At 38.4% G+C, this 12,284-nt stretch overlaps 1 protein-coding gene across 3 annotated transcripts in view; it reads right to left on the bottom strand.

The window, feature by feature from the left end:
• The window catches only part of PIK3C2G (phosphatidylinositol-4-phosphate 3-kinase catalytic subunit type 2 gamma), a 301,036-nt gene that overhangs the window by 137,114 nt on the left and 151,638 nt on the right, over window positions 1-12,284 (bottom strand). For all 3 annotated transcript variants that reach the window (XM_060112830.1, XM_060112831.1, XM_060112832.1), the window contains one exon: window positions 1,221-1,401. In XM_060112830.1, coding sequence (XP_059968813.1) covers window positions 1,221-1,401 — 181 coding nt within the window. The remainder of the gene's footprint in view (window positions 1-1,220; window positions 1,402-12,284) is intronic.

The following is a 12,284-nucleotide window of genomic DNA, read 5'->3' as shown; positions in this document are numbered from 1 at the left end:
TACACAAATTTTGTAAATTTTAAGCCAAATTTATTTTACTTGCTTTCAACTTTTTGTCTACCATTAGAAAATAATTAATGATTTTGCAGTAATATGGAGAAATCAGAGAACTTTTTTTTTTTTTTGCATTGCCTATAATGATGCTAGCCTTAAGGCTCTTCTGTGCATACAGAGTTTATATGTCTCCCATTTAAAAATAAAGTCCCTGCTTATGCTTTTTATTTTCCAATTTCTCCTAGGTAGGTGAAGTAGCATAGCTTCTGGCATTACTACCAAATGAAGTGACTTCCAGCAAGAAAAATCTTGTGCTAGGAAAAAATTCTGGGATCCTTTCCCTATTTTCATATCATTTTGTTGAAAAGTCTTGTTGATTTTAAACAGCGGGTGGAGAGAAACCATGAGCTCCCTTGAGGACGAGATTCATGTTTTAGGCATCTTTCTATCCTTAACTCCTAGTCTGTAGTAAGTACTTGTTATTGAATGAAATTCTTAATACAGTGAATGGATGTCCACTATCTCCCTGCATCTAGAATGTTGAACTTAAGAGAACCTACTTAATGATCTATATCAGTGAAGGGAACTAGTAATGCAGTTAATTAAAAAGAGCAAGTGTTCTTCCATTAGAGCAAGAAAAAGAACAGCCAGATCCATTATTATAATCAGTGATGAAAGAGGCACAATATTTTGACTAACGTCCATGGATGTTAGAATAAAAGTATTATTCAATACTATCCACACCACTATTGATTTCTTTCATTTAATTCACTTAATTTGTTGTGGAAAAAACAAGTCTTTAAAAATGTGACTTTGATCAGTGCAGTGTGAGAAAAATCTAGACCTAGATTTTGTACCTTGGACAAGGGTGCTCTGAAAAGTTCCCTTGTGTACTTCCTCCATGAGTCTGAATTGTGCTGCCTTTCTGAGCAAATTACTTCATCCGGTCATTTTAATCAAATTGCCTTTAAATTGGTCTCTTGTCAGGTACTGTCTATGCTACATGGTTATTTAGATCAAAAAGTCATGTCCTGGTGATAGATATTATCATTAACATTAGGATAGTAAATTGAAAAAAAACTTGATCAAAAGAATTGATTTAAGTGTCTTATGACAAAGTGTAGTCAAGGAATTTACCTTCTGTGTTATGAAATTCAAAGTTAATTGAACCAGGTTTAAGAAATAAAACAAAACTTTATTACATGAAGATTGATTTCACAACAAACCTGTCTTTGAGGGTCACTGGCTGATTTGACTTTTTCACCAATGTCTCCCAGAATTTTGATGAGTTTCTTTTCCTTGGAAAACTCATCACTCAAGGCTTTTCCTGCACAGAATTGGAGAGCAGCCAATAGCTTCTGATACCAGCTTTTAAAATAAGCTTCATTCTGTGCATCCTTTAGCAGCCTGAAGGAAAGAGAGAAAACAAACTCTTGTATCTAAAGCTGATTTTTAAAACACCTCTGGCAGGAACAATAAGTGTGTTTCAGACTAATCTGTATGTGGTGGCTTTGGGCAGTTTAACAGGCCAGGCTGGGGAAAATGTTGTTTATTTGTTGGCAGTCATCGTTTCACGTGATAGTTAATGAGATTCCAAGAGTGAAGAATCAATAAGAGACCTTCCTTTTCTCATTTCAGTTCATAGTGCACTTTTTCCTCTTTCAGGCTTCTTAAATTCTATAGCAAATACTTATCTTAAGAGCATATATTTGACTTCTTATTAAAATACAGACAAAGCATTTTAGAAATGGTATTTATTAGTCACTACACTATATGGCAACTCAACCATCAACCCCACATTTTTCTGCTTTTCTTCAAAAAATAATGTCTCCACACTGTCACATATGTAAGTATTGCTCTTTCTTCCAACACCTCCCTTTGATTACCTGGAGGAAGATATTGTAAGGGCAAGAGCATGGTTTTTGTTTTCAGGCATTTCTGGATTCAAATCTCAGCCCTACAACTTACAGGTAAGTTAGGCCAGTTACTTAACTGGGCTGAGGTTAAAATAAAGAAATAACTCTGACTCCATAGAGCTGTATGGAATATAGAATAAGCTAATGCTATTCTAATTTGAAAGGGCTTAGCACAAAGTATGTACTAGTAGTAAAAAACATCAGTTTATCTGTATCCTGCAGCCTCCCCAAGCCAACTTCTGTCACTGTCTGGCAGTCTGCTTGTATCACGAACATGGGAGGCATAGAACAAAAAAAGGGAAGGATACTTCGCTAGATAATGGAGCAGTGACAATTATTTGATTACGCTTTCTGCCATGTGACAATTTCTATTGCCTTGAAATTAATTCCAACATGCTTAAACTTTATTTTTTATTATGCCCTAAAACACTGAAATAAAAGACTGATTCCCTTGAATGTTAACCTCTCTTTGATTGATTCTTTAATTCTTAACCTGTCTCTAATCTTCTTCTCTTCTGAAAAATAATTATCATTCAAAGGACTAGAAGAAAGTTATTGTGAGAATGAAATACTGAAAAAAAAAGGATTAAATGCCTAGCAGCCAAAATATATATAGATGAGTTTCATTCTGCATTCCTAATTTTGCATCTCTGCCCAATATGTATTGTGCTACAGAGACTCTAAGAAACACACTATTTTCATTTGTTCTATGTTCTCTGTTCCTACACATCTGAGTTAAAAAATTAATTGAATGAGGGCTTCCCTGGTGGCGCAGTGGTTGAGAATCTGCCTGCTAATGCAGGGGACACGGGCTCAAGCCCTGGTCTGGGAGGATCCCACATGCCGTGGAGCAACTAGGCCCATGAGCCACAACTACTGAGCCTGCGCATCTGGAGCCTGTGCTCCGCATCAAGAGAGGCCGCGATAGTGAGAGGCCCACACAACACGATGAAAAGTGGCTCCCGCTTGCCACAACTAGAGAAAGCCCTAGCACAGAAACGAAGACCCAACACAGCAAAAATAAATAATAAATAAATTAATAAACTCCTACACCCAACATCTTCTTTGAAAAAAAAAATAATTGAATGAACCTGGCTTTTTTTTTTTAGGTAAGGGCTTGTTCCCTTGTCATTGTTACAAAGCCAACTTATCTCCTAGCACCTCTTTTACTTTACCAAAGGAAATATAATAATGCTGGAAATAATGCTGGAAAGCACTAAAAAACAAAAAAACCTCAAGGGTCTAAAGATGTATTGATGGAAAATATAATCCATCTATAATTATACCTTCAATGTAAGAAGAGTAGTTGACAATGAAAAGTTTTCAAACCCACCTCTATGGTGAGATTTTTGAAATGTCAGATGCAATAAATGTATCACACCATTATTCGGAGGCTCTAAGAAAACGAGTGTTATGTGATTATGAATTGGAAAGCCCCAAAGAAAGCATCCACATCTGAAACTTCAAGGTATTTTATACAGAATTATACCTCAGAGATTTTCACAGTGTTTTGAGGACTTTGGTAATATACCATTGTACAGTCTACTTGGTTTTCAGCGGAGGTAGGGAATTGATGGGTAGAGTATTTCTATATCCTGTAACAATGCTTGCCAGCATTTTCATACACTTTGAATATTGAGTTACTTGTTTTTAAAGATATTTAAAACCTGTTCTGGTACATAAATATAACTCTATAACCACCTGACTGCTATACACATGATAAAAGGAAAGGTTATTCTGCACAAAGTCAACTTTTTACTAAAATTCTTAAAGAAAAAATATATTTTAGGGGTGGGGAGTCATAGGAATTGTCAAAATTATATAATTAGTATTCCTAATACTCAATTCTTATTCTATGAGAAATGTATTTGCTTCTCTCATGAGCAGCTGATTCGAGGGAAAAAAAATCAGTTTGATTCCTTGCTCAAAATAAAACAGAGCAGGGGAGATTTGCAGAGAGAATATGTGACTGTTTTAAAAAATTTAAAAGTGAAGAAAACTCAGTGTATTCCATTGTGATTATTTTCCTTATAGAACATACTTCATGCAAACTCTCATTCCTGCCATGATGACATGCTCTCCTGGTGAGATTTGGTTCAAGCTCTATGGCTTTTTATCCAACTTTAAAGTTTTTTACAAATTGCAGAACTGAAATCATACTGTGTTATAGATGACCATGAGAGGTCAGTTAGTCTATTCCTGTGTCTTTAGACACAGTCACTTTAACTGATGAGCGAAATTAACATGTCCTTTAATTTTAATCAATTCAGAGAAAGTTGGACTATGCAGTTTTGGGTGGAGAGTTAGCCAATTCTACGTCAATGACCTTCACCATCAGGAAGTGGTTAAAACCCTCATGTAGTAGTTTTTACCCATTGCCTCTGTTTGTTAAGACTGTGGAAAACAGCTAGCCACTTTCCCTTAAGCATTAAAGAAACCCTTTTCATAAGGCACTGCCACTGGGAGACACAGAATTGCTTATGCCAAATTCAAAAAAAAAATCTTTTATTTAAGTTCAGGTCAAGGGACTGAGAAATATGAAGTAAGACTTGGTGATGAAAGGTTGGGCTTTTAAGATGCAGACGATGTGACCACGTAAAAACTGAGGTAAATCTCAAAATGTCAGAGACCTGTTTATCCTAGTGTATGCGAGATCCAGGAATGGCTCAACTTGATATTATTTTGTATAGGTGTCTTATGGACTGTAAGTAATGACAACATTAAAATGAGAATAAATGCATAAAATCTAGCTGATTAAAGGTTTGGGTAGTGTTGAGTATGAGAGGCAAAAAGCAAGAAGAGAAGCAAACATAACCCAGGTGACTGAGCATATTTGTTATAGGATATCATAAAGGCATTTGCCTAAATTAAGGAGCTAGTGGTGGACTCAGATACACAAACCCCAGCTAGCATGAAATGGAGATTTTCCTTGGAAATAAGAGCTTTTCTCCATTTCTTCATGCACAAAGTGCTTCTGATTCCATGATGAGTGACTTGCTGGAAGCCCAGGCAAAGTACAGATAGGTCTCATTTCATCAGTCTACCAGCAGGACAGAACAGACTAATCATGCCAACCCAGCCCTCCTTGCCTCATGACTCCCTTCAGTGTAGGTCTTAACTTTAGTTCTCAACAGCACAATATCCCACAAATTAGGGCTTGCTTTAAATTTTTTACCCACTTGTGTATTTCTTGTGAGTGAAGAGGGGAAACAACATCCAGAAGAAAACTGAGCTACACATGAAGATGAGTGATTTCAGGTCACTCCAGGACCTCCCCTTTCCATTTCCTCTATTGGTGGCTACTTTATGGGGAGTAAGATGTGTGACTCAGTAGACCAGGTCTTAGTGAGCACAGGTGGATTTTAAAATGTGACTTCTTCAAGTGTATTTATAACCCTGGGACATATAAAGGCTGAAATTCAATATTTGATATGGAATTTTTAATTTTAAGGTTTCAATAGTGTGTTAAGAAGTGAAAAGCATATATCTCTTTAGCCTTTACAACTTTATTTTACTTCTCATTGGTTGAGAGATTTACTTAATATTTCCCTAAACTGAGGAACTTCATACATTTTATCGTCTTGCAAAGATAACTGTTTCCTATGACTAGCTCATTTTTAGAATACTGATTTGCTCTTTCAGAAATATAGCACCGAACTTCTTTTGAATTTTGTATATAAGGAGCATTACATGGTCCAAGTCCGCAGAAATGTGATTTCCAATCAATAGTTATTTTGCAACATGTTTGTCAATAAGCCACTTTGAAACAACTTGAATATAAAACTATTAAAAGGGAATAAATTCAGAAAATAATGAAATCCATACTCTAGAGATTTTATACATTTTTAGAACACTGAAATATATGAGACGGGCTCTTAAGGTATGTAACTGACTTAATTTTATCCCCATATTTCAATTTATATATCTAATATTTATTACCACCTCAAAAACAGTCGTTCAGAATGTTACAGTTCATACTTATGATTTTTCCATTGTGTTCACATTATGTGGTAGATTTATTTTTCCCAACTCCATGCTTTCTTCCCTGAAGCTTATACAACCACACTGTTTGCTCTGTGACTTCCAGTGCCTCCCCAGAGGCAGCATCTACTTCTCCACTCCTTGTCTGGATTGGCCATGTGACTCACTTTAGCCAACAGGATGTGACTGGATAAAATGTATGCCCAAGTCCATGGGGATGCTTTAAATGTGCTCTCATGGATTGGTCTGCTCTCCTGTACTTCTGCTATCTGTCACGAGAACAGCGTGTCCCTGCTGGGGGATGTTCCTTCAGTGCTGAAATGAGAGAGTAGGGCTGAGCATTGCTGTGAGGAGTCCAGTGCAGCCAAGTGGAAGTACAGCAAGTCTGCAGCCTGCATGCTGCATACGTGAAAATAAGTCTTTTTTGCTGTAAGCCACTGAAACTTTGGGGCTATTTGTTGTTATGGTAAAAATTAATGAATATGCCAAGTTTCATATTATTTTTTTCCCTTTTCTTTGTTTTTGTTTTCATTTGTTTGTTTGTATTGCCTTTAGAATATGGAGCATATTTTTTAAACCTCCCCAGTGTTAACCCTGAGGATACTTTGGGACAAACCTAATTACTGAAAATAAACAAAAGTCATCTGGAGACAAGTCTGGTGAATTAGATGGGTGATCAATTTGAGTATAACATTTTAGATCAAAAAACTATAAAAGTAATAAAAATGGCTTTCTTCTATGGATCCTAAAAATCCCCAAAATGTATTTCAAAAACAATTTGACCTGGTTCATTTGGACATGTATATTATGTTATACTGCTAAAATTTTATTGTTATTTTATTACACTAACATACTCTTTGACTCATTTAAAAGTGTGAATAGGCTTATGTACCATCTGCTGTCTGTCCAACCATTGTTTGAGTATCTAATAGGAAATTCTCTCTGAGTAAAAATGCACTAATGAGTGCAATAGGGCAATGGCAAGTCTTTTTTTAAAGACTTACGTAACACAGGACTAGACAAATCTAACACATTACCAGACAAAGGGTCCGATGGCTGAGGGCAGTGAGGGAGGCAGTACACCTGGCAGTTTGGGAAACTGAGCTCTGCTCTAGTGGTAACAGCTGGAAGACTAAGATGGCTAAATAGGGAGGGGATCAATGGTTTTGGACGAGGATGCATCTATCTATATCAGCATGCTTAATGGAACTCCCTTTATTGCCCTGGAGTTGGCGACCAAAACCCAAGATTAAAGAAAAGAGACAACAGGTATGCTATGTTTTAAGAATAGCCAAAGAAACAACTGGAAGTCACAGAACTCTTCAAGGTTTATTGGGAGAAGGCCAAAATGGCTATGATACACCAAGTGTTATCTCCCCTCCTGGACCTTAGTATATATTTGCAAGTGGGGGTGAAGGAAAGGGCTGTTTGAGAGTCATGAGTCATCAGCTTAGTGAGGGATAGAGTGGATCTGCTATCCCCACTCATCCTTGCCAAGTCCAGTGAGGAGGGAAGCTCAAAGAAATGCACTGATTCAGATGTGTGCAAGAATGGGAGACTACTGCTTCATTCCCAGGTTAGATTTCTGCTCTGAAAGAGGGTTTGCTGAAAGACAGGATAGCAAAGGAGCAGCCTCCATTTTTGCACCCTAACTGGCCAAGCAAGGATGTGTGAATTTCTCAAGGTTCAAATAAACACATGGAAGTAATTAAATGTGATCCACTCCTGTGCAGGAAGAGGTTGAGCCAAAGGCAGATCTCCTGGTGGGAAGTCCTGCAAGGCTACCCAAGGTACGCACTCAGATGAGTAGCCAGCTTTGACAGTGAACCCAGAGCGGGCCTTGATGTAAAGTCAGAGACCACAGACAGGGGACTGTACTTGCTTGACTCAACAAGTGGGAGGGTCCCTTTCCTCTTTCTCTTTTTTTCCCACTCCAAAGTCAAGAAAAGCTAGAACTAAAAGACAGAGAGAGAAGAGGAATGAAACAGCAGACAATATTCTCCCCACCACAAGTCCCCCAAGCTAAAGCTTGGCTGGTGCTGGAGAATGGGGAGGAGGTATGTGTCAAACTGGAGAAGAAAATAGAATTTTAAATTGGACAAAAGTGGTGAAGAGTTTGTTATCTAAAAGTGACCAGGAAACTATGGAATCTAGCCTGTTTTTTTTTGTTTTTTGTTTTTTTTTTTTTGCGGTACGCGGGCCTCTCACTGTTGTGGCCTCTCCCATTGCAGAGCACAGGCTCCGGACGCGCAGGCTCAGCAGCCATGGCTCGTGGGCCCAGCCGCTCTGCGGCATGTGGGATCTTCCCGGACCAGGGCATGAACTCGTGTCCCCTGCATTGGCAGGTGGACTCTTAACCACTGCGCCACCAGGGAAGCCCTACCCTGGTTTTAATTAGAGAATGTAAAAGGGCAAAAGTAGTAATTTTAAAATAATAAAAACTTTTATTGGAGACCTACCAATACCAAGCTCAGCCAGTTTAAAGAAAACTAGGTGAGACCATCAAATATCTACAAGTCAGTGCAGGAAGAAATATAGCTTCGGAAAATGCACTGATTGCACTGCATGAGAGAAAAAGTTTCAACATGCAGAATAAACACTGGGGAATCTTGCCCCCCAAATCTTCAGAGAGTTGGCTGAGATTTGTCTTTTTGCCTTTCTTCATCCCCGTGCAGCCACTCACTGCTCTTATAGAGCATTGCCGATTCTGGCTTCATTTATGGATGATCATTGTTAAGCACAGAACTGTGTTCAAGAAATCAAAGTTGTTTCGTCAAGAAATAGGTTATTAACACTGAATATATGTGGATATATAGGTATATATTTACTATTATAATTTATACTTTATCATCATATCAAAATCTTTAACAGTTATGACCAGTTGCATAGTTAATTATAAGCTTAAATGGCATTTTTCTGAATGAAAACTAGCCATAGATGGTACCCAGTTTGCGTACACACTTGTAATCAGGATGACTGTTACACTGCAATGTTGCTCTCTTAGGATCATCTGGAAGCTATGAAGGAAAAACAAAACAAAACTATGCTGAGCAGGTAAGTTTCCCTGAATAAGATTCTTAAATCTATAATTAGGAATCAGAGCCTGTTCCCACTCATCTTGCTGAGGGATATAGTCAATTTGGGAGATACAGGTAAATAAATAAAACTCTTTCCAATCCACTCATATGTACTCAAATGTTCACATGTTTCATATACTGAATGATGTGAAATCAGAGAGCAGAAACTCTCCTCCTCCTCTCATTCCAACACACACTTCTGCTTAGGGTAAGTTATTTTATTCAAATCATTTTCCTTAGCTTAGCACCAAGCTGTGAATGGCTATCAGTGACCTCTCTCAGCCCCCACTGTTATACTCCTTACCTGCTTACTAGCCCTAAAACAAAACAAAACAAAACAGGTGGAATTTTGGCCCTGGGCACACTTTAGAAGAGATCGCTTTCTATGAGACCCTCCTGTAATGCCTTTCCCTTTTTTCTCATTCTGGTTTTATCCCCTCCCTGATCCCCAAGAATCCCTCCAATCCTGCCACTCTTCCTTTGCCAAAAGCTCCACCTAGCTCTGCTCTCTCCTGTAGTGTCCTGGGATCCCAATTAGTCCTTGTTTTTCTTACTCCAGTCAAACACATGTCTCTCACTGTAAATTACACTCATATTTTCAGAGAATAACATTACATTAGCATAGAGCTGAACCCCATTTTGAGATAATCCCTCCCACCTGTCACATTTATTAGGTGAGGAAACTGAAAGATTAAGAGACCTGCCTAAGGTCCTTAGGACTAGAACCCTCAGTTCTTAACCATTGCTCCAGGCACTTTCCACAGCACCATATTTTGTGTCTGCTATGGACCAAATGTTTGTGTCCCCCCCAAAATTTGTATGTTGAAGCTCTAATTCCCAATGTGATGATATTGGAGTTGGAACCTTTGGGAGGTGATTAAGTTTAGATAAGGCCATGACAGGGGGGTCCTATAATTAGATTATTGCCCTTATAAGAAGAAGAGACTGGAGCTCTGCCAGGTGAGGAAACTGAGAAGGTGTCCAGCGTCCATCCCTGAGCCAGGAAGAGGGCCCTCACAGGGAATTGAAATTGGCCAGCACCTCAATCAGACTTCCCAGTCTCCAGAACTGTGAGAAATAAATTCCTGTTGTTTAAGGCACACAATCTATGTTATTTTTTATTGCAGCCTGAGCTGATTAACACAGTGTCCTAAAAACCAGTAAAACATAACTTGGAAGATGATTTTCCACTTGCATCACCTCTGGCAAGAAACTTAACCCTTTAGCTCTTCACTTTCCTACTCTGTAAAATGTTGGAGTTTGTGACGTTCGGTAAGATACCTTCCAGCTCTAGGGCTCCATGACTGTAATACTTAATGAACTTATCCAGCATTTATGCCAGGCATTTTCCAAGCCTTTTATGTAGCTGTGTTAGGTAATCCTCACGTCCGCTCCAGGCAACGTGATTCCTTCCATTTTACAGACGAGGATATTATGGTTTATAGAGGTCAAATAACTTGCCCAAAGTCACCCAATCTGTGGACCAGGGATTCAAATGCAAGTTTATCGGACTCCAAAGCCCTTGCTGTTCACCATAATGCTGCACCACCTCCTGATATCCTAACATAGATACCAGCTGATGATTTAGCCCGAGACTAATACACAATCTAGGAATTCTCTTTTTGCTACTTTCTTATTATGTTTCTCTTTAATATCTTTCTCTTACTTCCTGTTTCCTAACCCTTACAAATCTCATGCTCTCCTGACTTCTTTCTTTCCAAAGTTCCTCAATTAATTTTGTCCTGCTACCTACAAATTCCCTGCCAAAACCACCAACAAATGTTAATAATGTTTTCCTTTCTGCTTTTAACATTTTTTTGAACTTTTAAAGAAGAGCTTGTTAACCTAAATATATTTTTGTGTAAAATACTTGTAAGCAGGAACACTTCTCTCTCCCCTACCTCACCTGTAAAAAGAATAGAATATGTGGATCTACTTTGATAATGCAAGTAACACACTCACCTCTGCTCTGTCCTTCCTCACTTTAAAAAGTGAGACCAACTCCACAACTTCAAAGGATCTGGACTTTTGTGGTTTATTTATACAAGTGGTGGTGCTGAGTGGGGCTAGGAGAGTGGAGGGAGAAGATGATGAATTGAAAGTAACACCCAGATTGCACTTGGGAACCTAAAACTCCTGATGAGCTGTGCACACACAACAGATGTGCCTTGAGCTACCCACCTTAACTGGGCCTGTGGTTCCAAATAATTCCAAGTTGTGGCAGGAGAGAAATGTGGAGTCATTAACAACAGCACGTGTGCCAAAATAAAATAAATTCTGCTTGACATCTAATTAATGTTTGTGTAATTTTAAACTAGTCCAATAGATATCTACATTTTCCCTTACTTACATTTGAAAATCTGGTTCTGAACTGAGTTCCTAAACTCAGCCTTTTTTATATATATATAATTTTTCTGAATACATATATAGTTACTTTAAAGGCAGTGTAAGCACCTTTTTCATAAAGTTTCCTTAACAAAATTTCTTTTAATGGCAAAGCAATTCCTTTGCTATATGAATGTCTCATAAGAACAGCAACCTAATAATAAAAATCCTCTTTACCCCTCGGCCTTTTGTTCTTGCACAGCCTTCTGATGAAAGTTGGATAATCATTACACTGTGCAGTGAACAAGTCATGTGTTTGAACACAGCTGGAGGGGCAGGTTTACAGGGCTAAGGCAAAGCTGGCTTTGAAATACCTAGCTTCCCCAGAACCCGGTCGCATCAGAACCTCAATTTCAAATCACAGCTGGGGCGGCCGCTTCACTTCATTCTTCAGAGGCACAGATAGTGTGGTTTATTCTGTGAGGATATTAAAGATTCTCTGAGATACTATCCATAAGATGTGGAGCTGTGTTTGATGTCCTCAGAAAATTTCTGGGACATTCTTGCTCACCGTCATGAAACAGAGTGTTTCCTGAAGTCATCAAGCACCATTTAATCCCTCTCCTTTTAGAAATTCAATGCATTCTTACAGATGTTCTAGGAAGTCTCTATAACCTACCTGGTTAATTTTCAGTCGATTTCTGTGATGTTGTTATTGTTGTTTTTGCTGTTGCTCAGGTTGCCAGGCAGGGATAATTGCCCTATCCACTCTATCGTATGAATGTGGAAAGAGTACTAAGCCTACTCCATCTCCAGTGCTCTCTGTATGCACAAGTAACTTAGCAGTTCCAACCTCAGGCTTTCCATTTCTAAAGTGATAATAATGATTGTCCTATCATCAGACCTATGCTCCTGTTATGGACTGAATTGTGTTCCCCAAATTCTTCTGTTGAAGCCCTAACTCCCAACGTTGACTGTATTTGGAGATAGG

This window comes from Mesoplodon densirostris, chromosome 11 (assembly GCF_025265405.1).
Source record: "Mesoplodon densirostris isolate mMesDen1 chromosome 11, mMesDen1 primary haplotype, whole genome shotgun sequence".
Lineage (NCBI taxonomy): Eukaryota > Metazoa > Chordata > Mammalia > Artiodactyla > Ziphiidae > Mesoplodon > Mesoplodon densirostris.
This window is presented reverse-complemented; position numbering and strand designations above follow the sequence as displayed.